Source organism: Miscanthus floridulus, chromosome 16, assembly GCF_019320115.1.
Source record: "Miscanthus floridulus cultivar M001 chromosome 16, ASM1932011v1, whole genome shotgun sequence".
NCBI classification, from domain to species: Eukaryota; Viridiplantae; Streptophyta; class Magnoliopsida; order Poales; family Poaceae; genus Miscanthus; species Miscanthus floridulus.
Genome location: NC_089595.1, coordinates 80,878,353 through 80,896,810, shown reverse-complemented (window position 1 = coordinate 80,896,810; position 18,458 = coordinate 80,878,353). Strand labels below are relative to the sequence as shown.

At 42.8% G+C, this 18,458-nt stretch overlaps 1 protein-coding gene across 2 annotated transcripts; it reads left to right on the top strand.

Annotated features, from left to right (window-relative positions):
- Positions 1-12,517: 12,517 nt before the first annotated feature.
- LOC136513917 (serine/threonine-protein kinase SAPK4-like) lies at positions 12,518-18,073 on the top strand. Of its 2 annotated transcripts, none has more exons than XM_066507895.1 (9): positions 12,518-12,844; positions 12,972-13,046; positions 13,524-13,625; positions 13,709-13,762; positions 13,918-14,010; positions 14,107-14,199; positions 16,974-17,078; positions 17,171-17,269; positions 17,373-18,073. In XM_066507895.1, exons 1-9 carry the CDS (start codon positions 12,725-12,727, stop codon positions 17,706-17,708), a joined length of 1,077 nt encoding a protein of 358 aa, XP_066363992.1. In that variant the 5' UTR covers positions 12,518-12,724; the 3' UTR covers positions 17,709-18,073. The 2 variants fall into 2 exon arrangements, with proteins under 2 accessions (XP_066363992.1, XP_066363991.1); XM_066507894.1 differs by lacking the exon at positions 12,518-12,844 and adding an exon at positions 12,868-12,888.
- The last annotated feature ends 385 nt before the right edge of the window (positions 18,074-18,458 follow it).

The window sequence follows — 18,458 nt, the reverse complement described above, 5'->3', positions numbered from 1 at the left end:
TAGGCTAGCAAGATTCTAATTGCTTCTAATCTAGCAACCGGAGCATATGTTTCTCCAAAGTTAAGACCTTCAACTTGTGTATAGCCTTGTGCTACCAATCTTGCTTTGTTCCTTACTACTATCCCATCTTGATCTTGCTTGTTTCTAAAGATCCATTTGGTTCTAATCACATTGTGTCCCTTTGGTCTCTCTACTAATTCCCATACTTGATTTCTTGTGAAGTTATTCAATTCTTCATGCATAGCATTCACCCAATCAACATCCTTCAATGCTTCATCTATCTTCTTTGGTTCAATGGATGACACAAATGAGAAATGCTCACAAAATGAAGCCAATCTTGATCTTGTTTGTACATCTCTAGAAATATCTCCAATTATAGTGTCCAATGGATGATCCCTTGCAATATTGGTTGGTTGGAGCATTAGAACTTGATTGCTTGCACTTGTTTGATCATTTGGTTGAGACGATGTACTAGCCACTTGTTCTTGTTCATTGTCATGAGAGCCACTTATACTAGCTTGATTTGTATCATCTTGCACATTTAAGTTAGAGAGCACTTGCACTTGATCATCTTCATCATCATTCACTTGCCTAGGCCTCAATTCACCAACATCCATGTTCTTTATGGCATTTGAAAGTTGAATGCCTCTAACATCTTCCAAGTTCTCATTCTCTTCTTGTGAACCCTTGGTTTCATCAAATTCAACATCATGAACTTCCTCAAGAGTACCACTATCCAAATTCTAAACTCTATATGCTTTGCTTGTAGTGGAGTAACCAAGTAGAAATCCTTCATCACATTTCTTGTCAAACTTGCCCAATCTAGTGCCTTTCTTCAAGATATAGCATTTGCAACCAAAGATCCGAAAATATGCAATGTTGGGCTTTCTACCATTCAAGAGTTCATATGGTGTCTTCTCTTTCAATGGGTGACAATAGAGGCGGTTGCTATAATAGCAAGCCGTGTTGATAGCTTTGGCCCAAAAAGATTGACTTACATTGTACTCACTAAGCATAGAGCTTGCCATATCAATGAGTGTTCTATTCTTCCTCTCAACAAGACCATTTGATTATGGAGTGTACTTGGCCGAGAATTGATGTCTAATTCCAAATTCATCACATAACTCATCAATTCTAGTGTTCTTCAACTCACTACCATTGTCACTTCTAACTCACTTGATGGTTGTTTCAAACTCATTGTGAATGCCCTTGACAAATGATTTGAATGTTGCAAACACATCACTTTTATCCACTAGAAAGAATACCCATGTGTATCTAGTATAGTCATCCACTATCACAAAGCCATATTTATTTCCACTAATGCTAGTGTATTGTGTTGGCCCAAACAAGTCCATATGCAATAACTCAAATGCTTTACTAGTACTCATCATGCTTTTCTTAGGATGGGTATTTCCAACTTGTTTGCTGGCTTGACAAGAGCTACAAAGCTTATCCTTTTCAAAAACTACATCTTTCAAGCCTCTAACCAAGTCATGCTTAACCAATCTATTCAATTGTTTCATTCCAACATGACCAAGCCTTCTATGTTATAACCAACCCATGCTAGACTTAGTGAACAAGCATGTAGATAATCTAGCTTCACTAGCATTGAAATTAACCAAGTATAGATTCTCATATCTAAAGCCTTTGAAGATCAAATCAGAGCCATCTACACTTATGATCTCTACATCATCTACCCCAAATATGCATTTGAATCCAAGATCACACAATTGAGCCATAGATAGCAAATTGAAGTTCAAGCTATCTACTAGCAACACATTAGAAATGCTCATGTCATTGGATATTGCAATCTTACCAAGCCCTTTGACCTTGCCTTTGCCATTGTCATCAATTGTGATACTATCATAACCATCATTGCCATTGGTGTTGATTGAGTTGAACATTCTTGCATCACCGGTCATGTGTTGAGTGCACCCACTATCAAGAACCCAATGCCTTCCTTTGGCTTTGTAATTGACCTACAAAAGAAGATCAATTCTTTTTAGGTACCCAAATTTGCTTAGGTCCTTAAAGGTTAGTCACTAAGCTCTTTGGTACCCAAATGGCTTTCTTCTTTGAGCCTATCCATGGTTTACCAATAAACTTAGCCTTCACACCATTTGTACCCTTAGTAAGCATATAGCATGAATCAAGCTTAAGGGAGGATACATTAGCATTTTTGCTCTTGTTGGTGCATTCATGCTCTTTATGACCCACTTGCTTGCAACTAGTGCAAAACCGACCATTGTTCTTCATAAAACTAGTCTTGTGAGGAGCAAAGGCTGCCTTACCTTTCTTGGGGATATAGCCCAATCCCTCTTTGTAGAGAGAAGCTCTTTGGCTACCCAAGCACATAAGCAAGCGGTCCTCACCACCATAGGCCTTAGCCAAGGTGTGAGTGAGCTTGTTGACCTCCTTCTTGAGATTTTCATTCTCAACCACTAGTGAGTCATCACAAGTGAGACCATCACCACTAGATGAGGTGGAAGTGGAAGTTCTACAAGAAGGGTTAGTGGGAGGAACAATGATAGGCATAGATAGTGATTCATCAATTATATCACAAGTTAAACCTACATTGCAAGTTTCAACATGCTTCTTCTTATTTTGCTCATCAAGTAAAGAGGAATGAGCCTTTTCAAGCTTTTTGTGAGCTTTGCCAAGCTTCTCATTGGCTTCCTCTATCCTCTCATGAGAAGCATTGAGCTCATCAAAGGCTTGCTTAAGGGCTTTTAGTTCCTTACGCAAGCTTTTGCATTCCCTTCTCTTGATGTCAAAGTGTTCTCTAGAATCTTCTAGCATGTCAAATAATTCATCCTTAGTAGGTTCATCATCATCACTATCACTATCATTTTCATTTTCATTTTTATTATCATCATCATATTCTTCATCACTTTCATCATCATTACTTGAGGAAGCATCACTATCCCAAGTGACCACATATGAACCACCCTTCTTCTTCTTGAAGGTCATCTTGTCCTTCTCTTTTTTTCCTTCTTGTCCTTCTTCTTGCTCTTCTTCTTGTCATCATCATTGTCGCTATTGTATGGACATTGAGCAACAAGATGATCTTTGCTTCCACACTTGAAGCACCTTCTTGACTCTTCTTTGTTCTTGGATCAAGACTTCTTTCTTCTAGCATGGTAGCCCTTCTTCACCATGAACTTGCCAAATCTCTTGACAAAGAGAGCCATCTTCTCATCATCATCATCATCCCATGAATCATCTTCTTCACTAGATGTTTCTTGCTTAGCTTTGCCCCTGGATGATGTGGCCTTGAATGCCACACTCTTCTTCTTCTCATCCTTCTTCTCATCTTTCTTCTCCTTCTTTTCTTCCTTCTCATCTTCATCTCTACATGTATCATTGGTCATGATGTCTCCCAACACTTGGTTTGGTGTCATGGTGTCCAAACCACTCCTTACTAGAATAGTGACCAATGTGTCAAATCTTGAAGGTAAGCATCTCAAGAACTTGTGAGAGAAGTCCTTGTCCTTCACCTCTTCTCCAAGTGTTGTGAGATCATTGACAAGCACTTGAAGCCTATGAAACATCTCTGGCACACTCTTATCCTCCTTCATCTTGAAGCTTGCAAATTTCTCTTTGAGAATGTATGCCTTTGCACCCTTCACGGCTTGAGTGCCCTCAAATGATTCTTTCAACTTCTTCCATGCCTCATGAGCTCTCTCAATGTTCTTGATTTGCTCAAATGTTCTTTCATCCAAAGCATCATGGATGGCACTAAGAGCAATGCCATTATTTTGGAGTAGTATTTCTTCGGCGGCGGTGGGAGCCTCTTCATCTTCAATCTCAATCTTTATCTCTACCACCTTCCAAACCTTCCTATTGATTGACTTGATATAAGTTGTCATCTTAGCCTTCCAATAGGGATAGTTGGAGCCATCAAATTGGGGTGACCTTTTTGTGTTGTTGATTTGAGCCATTTTTACACCGAATGTTGTTAAGCCTTAAATCACGGTGATCTCGGCTCTGATACCACTTAAAAGGTCCTAATGGCTAGAGGGGGGTGAATAGCCTAATAAAAAATTTCTACAACAATACTTAACAAAATGGTTAGATAATTATGAGGCGAAGCAAGAGTTGCGCTAGCCTACTCAAAGTGCAAGCCACCGTCATGTAAATGAAGGAACCAATCAATCACAAGAGTGAATAACAATGAAGACCAATCACCTTGGAATCAAAGGATGAACACAATGATTTTTTACCGAGGTTCACTTGCTTGCCGGCAAGCTACTCCTCGTTGTGGCGATTCACTCACTTGGAGGTTCATGCGCTAATTGGCATCACACGCCAAACCCTCAATAGGGTGCCACACAACCAACACAAGATGAAGATCACACAAGCCACGAGCAATCCACTAGAGTACCTTTTGGCGCTCCACTGGGGAAAGGTCAAGAACCCCTCACAATCACCACGATCGAAGCCAGAGACAATCACCACCCTCCGCTCGATGATCCTTGCTGCTCCAAGCCATCTAGGTGGCGGCAACCACCAAGAGTAACAAGCAAATCCCAAAGTGAAACACAAACACCAAGTGCCTCTAGATGCAAACACTCAAGCAATGCACTTGGATTCTCTCCCAATCTCACAAAGATGATGAATCAATGATGGAGATAAGTGGGAGGGCTTTGGCTAAGCTCACAAGGTTGCTATGTCAATGCAAATGACTAAGAGGGTGAGCTTGAGCTGGCCATGGGGCTAAAATAGAAGCCCCCACAAAATAGAGTCATTGTACCCCTTCACTAGGCACAGCGTGGGGTGACCGGACGTTGGACCTCAGCGTCTGATCACGTGATTCATGCCATGTGTCCCCTGCTTCAAATACTGTTCGTCAGATTTCAACGGTCGTCTACTGACCGGACACAATGCACAAACTGACAGGACGCTTAGCCACCAACATCCGGTCATTTCCAGTAAGGTTCTAGAAATGAATTTCTTCGACCGAACGTGTCCGATCATGCTTGATCGGACCCTACTAGCGTCCGATCAGTTACCCTGACCACTGTGCTGCCACGTTAGCTGGGACCAAACACAGCCTTTTAGCATCCAGTCAGTCCGAGACCTAGCGTCTGATCATTTGACTAAAGCTGGCGTCTACGCTATCACGTTGGACCGGATGCGCCAGTCCTTCTAAGATCAGTGTTCGATCACCTTGTGACCAGCGTGACTAACTCTTTTTCACTTCTATCTTCTTCACCCTTACTCAAATGTGCCAACCACTAAGTGTATCACCTTGTGCACATATGTTAGCATATTTTCAGAAACATTTTCAAGGGTGTTAGCATTCCACTAGATCCTAAATGCATATGCAATGAGTTAGAGCATCTAGTGGCACTTTGATAACCGCATTCCGATACGAGTTTCACTCCTCTTGATCGTATGGCTATCAAACCTAAATGTGATCATACTCTCTAAGTGTCTTGATCACCAAAATAAAATAGCTCCTACAATTTATACCTATGCCTTGAGCTTTTTGTTTTTATCTTTCTTCTTTTCAAGTCCAAGCACTTGATCATCACCATGGCATCACCATTGTTTTGTCATGATCTTCATTTGCTTCACCACTTGGAATGTGCTACCTATCTCATGATCACTTGATAAACTAGGTTAGCACTTAGGGTTTTATCAATTCACTAAAACCAAACTAGAGCTTTCAGTAGGGTCGAGGATCGGTAGCCTAGTGTTGAAGATGTGAACGATCTCAAGGAAGCTGGCATGTTGTATGTACGGCCGGTTTTGCTCGTCCCAGTGGTGTGGCTGGTGCGTGCATAGTCTAAGATGTACCAAGTCCTCCTGAAGCTCCGACAGGCACTTGGTTCGGTGGTCCTTATCGTAGTGCACCTCAAAAATGGGGTACTGCGGATGATGATCCCCCATCCTGGTTCAAATTTCAAATGTATATGTTAGAACAAACATTAAGAGTACTATAATTTGATGGAACATTAGTGCATAAAAACAAAGTAAATATAAAAGAAATAAACTATTATGCAAAATTATAGAATAAACATATATCATAATAAACATAGCTCCAAAGTTCTAATGTACTAACATAGTAGTTTTAAATAGCATAGCAAACAATTAACATTAATATAATAAAATATATGCTATATGCATCTGCTGCCCTTGCCTTCTATGCCTGCTAGCCTTGTGACCAGGTTCTTTACAAACAGAGCAAAGATTCCTGCCACGGATCTCGTTGAAGTCTCCCCCTCCGTACATGTCTTCGTCGTACCCTCTCATAGCGTCCATGTCCCCCTTGAGTCGCTTCTTCTTCCTTCTACCCTTGCCTACCTTCATTAGATCCGGATGCGGCATGTAGTCATAACTATGATAAGGTGGCCACTGTGTCGGGTCAAGGTATGGCTCGAATCTCCTCTCTCAAATACTAACGGTGTTCGAATGGAGATACAAGGGTGACATATATGGCAGATCCTCATAGTTATACCCACGAACCCTGCAGGCCGTGATCATATGAGAGCAAGGGGCATACATGATCTGAGGGACATTGCAACCGCACTCTACTTTTTTAAGATCCACTCGGTAGTTTCATCCACCATAACGTTCGCTGCCCAAGCTTGTGCCACCCTTGCCATGTACACTAAAGATATGGTGGCGGGGTCCATACGGCTTGGTGGTGTGTTGCTTGGCCAATTCCTCGGCCACCTTCAAATGTTCTGCTCTGGCCTTTCCAAAATGCCCCTGCTCAGCTATATTCCTATGCACAAGTACCCACCTCTTGACAAAATATTCGTTGCACTTATGAAAGGAGAACTCAATAATTCTAGACACAGGAAACGATCAAACTCTGATAAATACACGGTTGAAAGACTCCGAGGAGTTAGTGGCCATGATGCCATACCTAAAACCCCCCTCGTCATATGCTAACGCCCACTGAGTCTTTTGTTCCATCCACGCCTCTAACTAGGCCTTTCCCGCTTCATTTGGCATCTTTTCTAGTTCTCTCTTTGTCTCTTTGAACTGGTGCTCTATATGTACACAACATAGAGCCTTTACCTTATCACATACCTCCTTCCTCTGACGCCGCCAGAAATTAGCAGTAAAGTGTCTCATGCACCATCTATGCACTAGAGGCGGGAACCCATCTATATGCTCAGCTGCAGCATTAAGAAGCCCTGGGTGACGGTCCGAGATCAAACATATAGTGCGAGATGGGCCAAGCACTTGTACATGAAGAAGCCGCATGAACCATGACCACGATTTATTGTTCTCTCCCTCTACCAAAGCAAAAGCTATGGGTACTATCTAGTCCTCAGAATCAATAGTAGCAGCCATCATCAAGGTGCCCCTGTACTTTCCTATCAGGAAAGTGCCATCAACAAGTACGACTAGCCGACAAAACTAGAATGCATGTTCCGTTTGCTTGAACGACCAGAACACACGATAGAGGACATGCCTCAACGGGTCCCGAAAATACATCTTTCCGGTGTCCACAAACCATTTCAAGCCAGGGTTGTAGTAATGCATTGCACATAAGATGTGGGGCACCCTGTTGTATGCTTCCTCCCAACTACCCCAACGAATCGCTAGGGCAATTTGCTTAGCACGCCAAGCCTTTCCGTACTTCACATCATACTTAACGAATCCAGATATGGACTGTTGTAAGGAACACACCGAAATGTCATTATTGTCATCAACGAGCCCCAATATACGACAGGCAAGGTAACATGAAGTGAGCTGCTGATGATTTTCCTTCCCCCTATTTTGTTAGGCAAGTGTGGGGTTCAACAACTATACTTATCCTCCACTTGCCATCACTATGTCTCTTTCATGCATTTAACCTCCATATACAACTGTTTTTGTATATCACATGATACCTCAACTCCTGGTCCGAATGAGTAATGTTGTATGACCTATGGTGATACACAGCATAGTCCTAAAGGTAGAGCTTCATCTCTGATATTGTATTGAATATCATCCCCTTCCTAAGGATTTCTTTCTCATGGTCATACAATGATTTCCTACACATCTGAAGACTAGTGTCACAAACTGCCATATCTGTCATGCTGACATCCCTATAGTTCAGAACACCCCTGAAAGGTACGTTCATTGACCTTAGTTGCTCAAGCTTAGTCGCTGTGTAAGGTGGTGGTGGAACATACTGCTGTGCTTCGCTAATTTTGCCCCATGAATCATAGGGGGTATCATCTGCTGGCAAATCTATGACTAGTCTACCCTGAGCCTGGATAACATGCAAAACCTCAGTTGGTACAGGTAATGGCATATCATGAATAGGTACTAGCATGGCATCAATCGGTGTGGGCATATCATGTCTATCTCCCTGGTCATCATCTGAATCGTCCGAATCACTGCTAACTACATCACTGATCCTGTCCTCCTCCTGCTCCTCCTCTTCTAGTTCGAACTCGTTCACATCGAAGTCATTGCTTATACAGCCTACTTGACTTGAATGAAACTACTCCTGCGTCAACTGACCGTCCAAATCCATGTTACCCTGAGTTGCTTCCCCTTCGACACCCAATTCTTGCTCATTGCCTCCAACATCGTCAATGGGCGGCCCGTCCAGGACACCCTACATCATGTACCCATTCTCCACCACCACCTCAGCCATGGGCACATTGAAACCTTGGAGCATCCTAGTGTAGCGGGACCAGTGAGCAGGGTCGCGCAAGGGCATCAGGACATAGTGTTTCCTAGTCTTCCCAGTATCAAACCTCCCATTCAGTGTGAAAATCACCGTCAAACTTTATATTCAAACGAACACAAAGGTCATTGAAGCTAGGAGGTTCATCAAACTATTCCAATTCTTCTTCCATATCCTTAAACATACCATCTTCTCTCCTAACACTTTCTCCGTAAAAAACTCTAACACAACAATCCATCAACAAAAGCATTTCAAGAAACTTCATCAAGTCGTCGAAATCGTCGTACGTACTGTCCATTGTAACATTAATACATATTCTAACTATAACTATACTAACTAATCTAATATTAACATCTATACAAGACTAACTACAACAACTAATTATACTAAATACAATGTATAACTAGACTCACTAACTGTACTAACTAAACTAACTAACTTTACTAACTATACTAACTTACTATACTGCCTATACTAACTAAACTAACTAACTTTACTAACTATACTAACTATACTAACTTTACTTATTGTACTAACTTACTATATTAACAATGTCGATTCAATCAACAAATACACTAGGGGAGTACCTCGCGGTAGCGGCGCTCGTCCTCGCGGCAGCGGCGTGCGCTCGACCTCGCGGCGGCGGCGCGCTAGACTGGGCCAGGAGATGCGGGCGCTGGCCTCGGCGGCGTTGGCGGGTGGACACGGGATAGAGAGAGGGATGTGCGACAGTTGGGAGCGGTGTACAGCGGTGGCGCGACAGTGAGGGCGGCGGCGGCAGTGGCGGGTGCGGCAGTGAGGGCGGCGCGCGCGGCAGTGAGGGCAGTGGCGGGCGCGACGGGCAGCCGCCGTGTGTGGCCGGAGGGCGCGGCGGCCGGCCGGCGAGTGTTGCACGCCGACGTGCGTGGGCGGGGGTGAGGCGGGCGGCCTGGCGCGCCGACGTTCGTGGCGCAGCCGGCGCGGCGGGCAGCGGGCGGCAGGTGGCGGGCGCGGCGTGCGTGCGGGCGCATGTGTGGGCGCAGCGGGTAGGGCGGTGGCGTGGCACGGCGGGACTGGGCCGCGGGCCTATATTGGGCTCTGCCGCGCCCTGGCGAGTGGCGCGTCACCGCCGCGCCTTGATGCGTGGCGCGTCACCGCCGCTCCCTGATCGGTGGCGCGGCAGAGCTGGCCACGTCACCGGTCAGGGGCCCTGGACGTTGTCACGTAGGCAGCCTCGCCGCACCCCATACATAGCGCGGCAACGTTAATTTGTCGCGCCATGCGAATAGACGCGGTCAAAAGTGTTAGATTTAAAAAAAAATAAACAACGTTAGTTTTAAAATTAGTTCAAAAAATGTGTTAAAAAAAAACTCGCTGCCTTTTGCTACGACGTCAACTCTTCTCTGGCCGGCAGGTCGCCCTCTCGAGTCAGCGTCAGGAGCTCCGCGCCACAACCAGCCAACGATCTGGCGCAACCTGCCCATGCCGTATTCGGCGCGGCGCGGCCTCGGCACGTCACGGTGCGTGTCTTGCTGGCTGTGACAAGTGCGAAAACTTGTTGCAGTCCTGTTCGCTTGTTTTTATGAGATGTACTATTTCAATAAACAAATATTATTTTTCTCTCATAACTAATTAATGAACAATACTTTCAGTTGTGACTTTTCAAAAAAGCGAACAGGACGTGAATGCCACACGGCCAGAGTCAAAACAGAAGCTGAAAGCTGCGTTCGCTTCGGCTATGCTTAGGCACCAAGCACGCCGGTTACACGACGGAACTGAAAACGCTAGCGGTACTTCATCGATCGTGCAACTAAGCACTATATATGGATCGACTGCGTTTCTGGGTAATAATACAATACAATACATTTCACAAATTTTAAGTTGACATAAAAGAATACTCAAATGATACATTTATCCATGGATTAAACATAATTAAAAAAATTCTTCTCAAATTATGGTTTCTTTTTGACAAACTTTGCTAAATTTAAGTATGGGTACCCTACATAATGTGTTATATTTCAGTATAAATTTTAGAAGTCATAATGCATTGTATTTTAGAACGGAGAGAGCAATATTTATTTTAACTATCAATATACATAAAAATATATCACCTCAAATGGAGATAGTTATACATTATGAAAGTATTTCTAATATATTGTATTGGTAATCTTGTGTTGTTAACTTTTGTCGTTCTCATGTAAGGAAATTGTGAAATTGAAAAGCTTCTTTCCTCCATTTGAGGATTACAATTTCAAGTTTGATAATGGAAATTTTTCCTAATTTAAAATAGGACATAACAAAAAATAGCATTTAAAGTTTTGGTTTATTTAAATGAAAGCCAATTAAGTTGTTTTGAAGGTTTTAATTCGCTGGAGTTGACTTTCAAGTGATTTGTTCAGTTTTTCTTCCAAACTCATTACTACTACAGACACACTGTCCTTACCCGGTCCAGTGAGCTATGCCAATCAAGATCCCCAAACTTTGCCATGGTGTAACCCCTCGTCGGTCCTCGAGTCAAGTTTTTGCATGAGAGTCTTATTTTAAATCATTGCTCACATTTAACGTTGTTTAGTGGTCAAACATTTCCTAGAATGCGTGAGTAGTGAGAAACCCATCGCTATCTCGACTTATATCGCAACTAAGCAGCCGCCGTGATTCCACCAGGCCACTAGCTCTCCCAACCCTTTAGGCATCAATCGACATCAATGGTAATCAACTTCTACCTTGTTATTTGGTTGTCTTACAAATGTCAAATTGGATTTTACTTGTTCTAGTACTGCTTTGAATTTTGATGTATCATGCCTATCTAGAGATGTGAATTTGGAATGTCATGTTGTAATGTTGTGCAAATCGTATATTTTGGTGTAATCTTGAATTTATTGAAATAGAAAAATATATTATTATGTTGGTAGATTCACACCCGTAAGGGTTAAAAGAGAAAATTCATTATTGTGTTGAGAGATCTACACGTGCCTCATTGGGTTTTTGGCCAAGGTTAGCTTTTCTTATGTGAAGCCTTAGGGGCTAGGTAAGGTTTTTAGGTCCTATTTGACACAGCTCAGCTTCACCATATAAGTTGGTTTTTTGAAAAAAAACAACTTCACAAGCAGCTTTAACAGTGAACATAAGCTGTTTTAAAAAAACTGTTTGACAAAACAACTTCATCAACAGATTCATATATGGCTGAGAGAGGGAAATAAAGGAGAGAGAGCTGTGAAAATGCACTTTTTTTTAGCTTCATCTCTTTTCAATACTTTGTGAGAGTATAACAAATGAGCTTCACCATGAAGCTATTTCAAAAAATGGTGTTTGAAAAAAAAAACTCACAACGCTCATGAAGCTGTGCCAAAAAGGACCTTAGTTCAGGTACACTGGTGCATAGATGGTTCAATGGCTTGATCCGCCCCGTTGTCATTCCGAAGTCGACTCCTTTTTAGGCCCTGTTTAGATTCCACCCAAAATCCAAAATTTTTCAAGATTCCCCGTCACATCAAATCTTGCGGCACATGCATGGAGCATTAAATGTAGGTAAAAAGAATAACTAATTGCACAGTTTGCCCGTAATTGGCGAGACGAATCTTTTAAGCCTAAATAGTCCATAATTAGATAATTTTTGCCAAATACAAACGAAAGTGCTACAGTAAACAAAATCCAAAAATTTCCGCATCTAAACGGGGCCTTATCCCAAAACACATACGCTAGAGCATTAAAAAGAGCTCTAGTCCCTCGCTGATTCAAAATTAAGCAAAGCGCACCGAATCCGTTGCTACCATAAAAAAACAATCAGCGCTTCCTTCCTGGACACGCTACAAGGCACTGACTGCGGGGCCCGCCTAGCACCCACCGCGCATCTCCTATATATATATAAACCTCCAGCGAGGCGTGACACCGGAAAGCGACACGACCGCGCCCGAGAAGACCACACCACACCGCACCGCCTCCTCCGCCCAGCCACCTGCGCCCGCCGATTCGTCGAGCTCGCCTCGCGCCCTCGCCCGCTCGCCTAACTCACCTGCCTCTTCCCTTCCTCCCCACCTCCTCCCCCGCGACCGTGCTCCCGCATGCCAGCGCGCTGACCGGCGGACGACGTACGGGGTGGGCATCATGGACAAGTACGAGGCTGTTCGGGACATCGGGTCGGGCAACTTCGGGGTGGCGCGGTTGATGCGCAACCGCGAGACCCGAGGGCTGGTCGCCGTCAAGCTCATCGAGCGCGGCCACCGGGTCTGAGCCTTGGCTTCGCTGCTCTTTCGACTCGAAGGGTTTGGGTCGGTTTGGTTTGGTGAGGGTTCGGATCCGGCCGGTGGTTCTGGTTTTGTTGTGTTGATCGGGTGGGTTTTTTTTTTCGCAGATCGACGAGAATGTGTACCGCGAGATCGTCAACCACCGGTCGCTGCGGCACCCGAACATCATCCAGTTCATAGAGGTGCGTGTGCCAATAAGGAGCAGATATTTATCGATTGTTTGTTTATTACTCCCTTTTGTCCTGTTATTAGGTTCATCTGTAGTGTTGGGGGTAAAAGAAGACTTTGTTCTATGCGGTGTGCGTGTGCTTTTGTGCGGTTTGAAGGAGGCGCCGATGAAGCGGAAATTTTGACGAAGGGTGCATCTTCTTCTTGATTTGTTGTGTTTATTGGCAATCTGTTTTGAGATTGCATTCAAGCAATCAAACTGGCCGTCCATGCTCTTGCCTTTTTGGATTTGTGGGTCAGTATTGGGTTTTGATTATTTGGGAAATAAGCTGCTTGGATCTGATGAAGTGTGTCCCAAGTTTATTTTTCTCCCTTTTAGTTTCTCTAGTACTAGTACATAACACTATTTTCTATTACTTTTTATAAATATACTGGCTAAATAAACGAGCACCAACTCAAAAGCTTATTCCATTAGGGAAAAAACTCTGCAGGTGATCCTAACACCAACGCATCTTGCAATTGTGATGGAGTATGCGGCTGGTGGTGAACTATTTGACCGAATCGTCGATCGTGGGCGATTTAGCGAGGATGAGGTACTATATTATCATTGGATGTTCTTTGAGTACTATTCTAGCCTTAATTTTGAAGTGCAGGTGTTCTCTTCTGCTCATTGTAGGCCAGGTATTTCTTCCAGCAGTTGATCTGTGGAGTGAGCTATTGCCATCACATGGTATGAGGAAACTATAAATTAGCGTCTAGTCGTTACAGTTCACATATACTAGATATGCTTTGTTGTGGGAAGTGCAGGTGTGTGTTTTTTTTCTAATTATTTATGAGTGGGGCCTGAACATATGCTTAAATGTTGGAATCTTGTCTACTTTTCAGCAAATATGCCATAGAGATTTGAAGCTGGAGAATGTTCTCTTGGATGGCAGCCCAGCTCCACGGCTTAAGATATGTGATTTTGGCTACTCCAAGGTTGTCTCTAATTTCTCGTTGTATTGGTAGCTTTAAGTTCTTTGACATTTCTGTAAGCTTGCTTAAGAATACCATTTAATTGCTAATTCGTAACAGTCATCAGTACTACATTCAAGGCCAAAATCAGCTGTGGGGACGCCAGCATATATTGCACCAGAGGTGCTTTCTCGGCGGGAGTACGATGGGAAGGTGAGTGGCAAGAATCTCATGTTTATGTATACTTGCATGTTGATGTTCTGTTAAGCATATATTCAAAAGTACGTCAATAATATTCTTCGTCTTATCATTATTACACATCATATTTAGGCCTTGTTTAGTTTCTCCCCGTAAAGTTTACTCCCTATCCCATCGAATGTTTGAACACATGTATGGGCTACCCAGTGCAGAGAGCTCCCGCTCTGTGCGGGGTCTGGGGAAGGGTGTTAGCGGCAAGCCTTACCCTCGCCTGTGCAATACGAGGAGACCGCGACTCGAACCTAGGACCTTCCGGTCACAGGCAGTAAGACTCTACCGCTTGCACCAGGCCCGCCCTTCGTTTGAACACATGTATGGAGTATTAAATATAGACTAAAAAAATAACTAATTGTACAGTTTGTGACTAATTTGCGAGACGAATCTTTTAGCCTAATTAGTCCATGATTTGACAATGTGGTGCTACAGTAACATATGTGCTAATGATGGATTAATTAGGCTTAATAAATTCGTCTCGCGGATTACTGACGGATTCTATAATTTGTTTTTTTATTAGTATCTGAACACCCCATGTGACACCCGATATGACATCCCAAAACTTTACACCCTGGATTTAAACAGGGCCTTAATTACATTCTTATTTTGCTGGCATTCACATTAGTACTGGATGTTGCCTGCAAGTGCTGCTTGGTCAAGTTTAGTGATTATTTAGAGTTATTCATTTCAAAAAATGTTATCGAGATGTAGAGGTACCATCTTGTTACAAAAATCTCTTCTAAGTACTTATAATTAAGTTATCCATTAATATGCGCAACATATCTGATTCTTTCAAAATCGTGGCACCGCACATGTTTGGTTCTTTTGTGGACAGTTAAATCTGATGGTCCACAGTTGCCTGTATTGGTTCTGGAGAATTTGCGCCCAATATTGATGTCATTAAGGAAAGAGGCTTGAGATAAGAAAGATACCTATCTTGAACTTCCCAATTTCGATAACATACTTGGTCAGGTGTTTACATTATTTCTGAAGAACCGTTTATTCATTAGTTGTTTCATAGACAAACATATTTGTGTATATGATTTGATTTCACCATCTTATAGTAGATATTGATAAGAAACTTCAGCATGAAAACACACTTCCTAGATTAATATTCAGTTTTATGGTTAGTTGTAACATTTTAAACCATTAATTCCTGGAGTTAGCTTGGTCAATACTTGTGACTTCTAGAAGACAGTCGATTGGTTATTGGAATATGTAGCAACAGTGAATAGAGGATACATAGTCACTTTCAGACATGGTGTTGGAATCTTGCCTCTTCATCCTTTGTTTCTGTTGGTAAGGTGTACCCTAACAGATGTTGACACTGATAAAGTAGAGTGGACTCATTGGCCCATTGCACATGCAGACCACCCATCGAGTGGACCTTCTACAGATAATCCACTCTCCAATATGTTGGGCCAAGTTTTGGTGTAGTTAATGGAGTCTTGGCCTTTAATATGTTTCTCTGTGTCCATACTCTTTCAGTAGATTAGCTAGATTTTTTAGGCAAGTAAACTGCGTATGGTCACTGGTCAGCACATAGGCTCTCCTTTTTTATTCAAGGTGACTTTAGAGCTGTATCTTGTTTGATTCACCACATCAAGTACCTTCTACAGGCTGGACTACCAAGTTAGTTGTATATGTGCAGTTCAGATACTATGGCTGTATGGACACATCCATACTGATTTACCAACAAAAAAATTGGTGAAAAATGTTCAGTGCTTTCATTGACACATAATTTCAACTAGCAAAAGAATATTTTTGTCAAATTACCAATTTACTGTCATTCTGTTATGGTATACCCAGTGGAAATCAACAGTTAGCTTCTGTTGATTGAATCATGACTTTTTTCGCGAGTATTTCATTAAGAAGAGGGGTGGTACGGAGACCAGTACAACGAGCACTCACCACAGATCGTGGCCGGCGGATTACAGTGCGGAATCATGATACAAGAATCACTTATCAAAATAGAAAAAATGTGCTGGAGTCTAGAGTTTGTCATTTCAGCAAGTTCCACTCATCTAGCTGTTTATATGTAGTTAAATTGTTAAATTAGGTTATTCTTAAGAAGATCCCTATAGATAAAACAGAACCCTTTGTTTCCATCAAGAATTGTTGAAATCAAGGGTTAGAATGCGAACTGGCAATGGTAAATCTATTAAATTATAGGGTCAATCAATTCATCCATCAAAACATATCATGACTCGATGTTGCAGAATTTGTTTATTCTTGGCAAAATGGGGATATCTGATATCTCTCTGCCTTTTTAGATATACTCCTATTTTTCTTTTTTGCTTTAGTTTCCTTGAATTTTGTTTATTGTGAAAATGATACAGTGGATAAAGCTTTTCTTTGTTATTATTGCATTGTGATGACACTAGATGTGGCAGAAGTTATCTCAATGAACTTATCCAGTTGATGTGGACATTACTTGATCTCCATTAGAAAGCTAACTATTATTGGGATATTGACCAGAGTCATATCCAATTATCCATAGCCAGTTCAAGCATGCCATCTACACGAGCATCTATTGCTTGATCATTTACACTTTTGCTTTTGGTGGTTCTTTATCCTAATTTAGCTCATATTATTATTGTTAATTATAAATATGAAATATATGAATATGCTAGGAGTACAAATGAAACACTCTGCTTCATTGCTTCCTTTCAAACAGCATTAGTACCTGGTGTTACTGAATAATGACAATTGACCAGTGTATTTTGGTAGTGTAGCTTGCAGATGTATGGTCCTGTGGAGTCACTCTTTTTGTCATGCTTGTGGGAGCCTACCCGTTTGAAGATCAGGATGATCCTAAAAATATTAGAAAGACCATTCAGGTGACAGCTAGGTGCCTATGTTATGGATGATCTTCACATATATTGAGGAAAAAATATATTTTGCCCCCTAACATTTACACCTTTATTTTCAGCGAATAGCAGCAATTCAATATAATATCCCAGACAATATTCACATATCTGATGATTGCAGACAGCTCATTTCACGTATCTTTGTTAGCAATCCATTAAGGGTAATACAATGAACTATCTCAATTGTAGTGTCACTGTATCAGCATGGTTATTGGGTCTATAAGTGGCTTACCTTTGTTTTTTGCAATTTTGAATTTCTCATAGAGAATCACCATGAGGGAAATAAAAAGCCATCCATGGTTCCAAAAGAACTTGCCGAGGGAGCTCACAGAAGTGGTGCAGTTATCCTACTTCAGGAGGGACAACGGTGTCTCTGCCTTTTCAGACCAAACAACCGAAGAAATCATGAAGATTGTCAAGGAGGCAAGAACCTTGCCAAAATCATCGAGATCAGGCTATGGCTACAGTGAAGAATGCTCAGATGAGGAGGAAAAGGAAGAGGAGAGCGAACCCAAAGAGGAGGAAGAAGATGAGTGTGATAAGAGGGTTAGGGAGGTTCGCGAAAGCGGGGAGCTGGATATGACCTCACTGCACATCTAAATGATGCCTGTGACGTGTCTGAATGTAGATAATTGGCTTTGTCTGCTGAATTTGGTAGAATGTATGCAATTCTGGCGTCAGATATAGTAGTCTATTTAAGCCTTCTCCACCCTGTAATATATTTGTTTTGTTGAACTGTATGTGTGGTATATGGGTTTGTTCTAAAGGAGCAAGGTTTTGTACAGGCACACCTGATTGTGTTTTTGGATAGGAAGTTCTACCGTTTGTTTGCACTCTGTAGCAAACATTTTGGAGTTTGTAAGCCATATGTTGGGGCATATCCAGTAAAAATGGATGATATGCTGCAAATTCTGTCAGAATTAGTTGTGACACTTTGCAAACATTGAAGATAAAAGATTTTGAAATCGGGTGTGCATTTCTTCCCATGAGAAGTTTACTTGACTAAGAACTTAGCATCTCTCCCCCGCGTCGCCCACCCACATGGGTGACATGGGCGGCAAGCAAACCCAGCCGCCACCCCAGACAACCACCGCCCTTCCCTCCCTTGCCGCTGCTGGAGGGAGCAGCCAGGAGGCCCGCGCGGCTCCCTAGGAAGGCGGTGGCGAGGCCTTTGCCCAGGATGGTCGTGGGTGATGTCGTGTGGGGCGGAGCTCGGCGGCTGGGATGACGTCACCGCTAGGCGCGACAGGTGTTGGCACATGAAGGTGCAGGGAGGGGCCCGGAGGGGGTGCGTCGCGCGACGGTCGGGCGGCAAGGATGGCGCGCGGAGATCCGGTGGGGGCGTGCTGT

Bases quoted from the DNA above. Each gene is read 5' to 3' on its own strand.
- LOC136513917 (XM_066507895.1), top strand. From the start codon at position 12,725: ATGGACAAGTACGAGGCTGTTCGGGACATCGGGTCGGGCAACTTCGGG. The intron at 13,047-13,523 runs GTGCGTGTGCCA...AAAACTCTGCAG, and splicing joins ACATCATCCAGTTCATAGAG to GTGATCCTAACACCAACGCA. The intron at 13,763-13,917 runs GTATGAGGAAAC...TCTACTTTTCAG, and splicing joins TGAGCTATTGCCATCACATG to CAAATATGCCATAGAGATTT.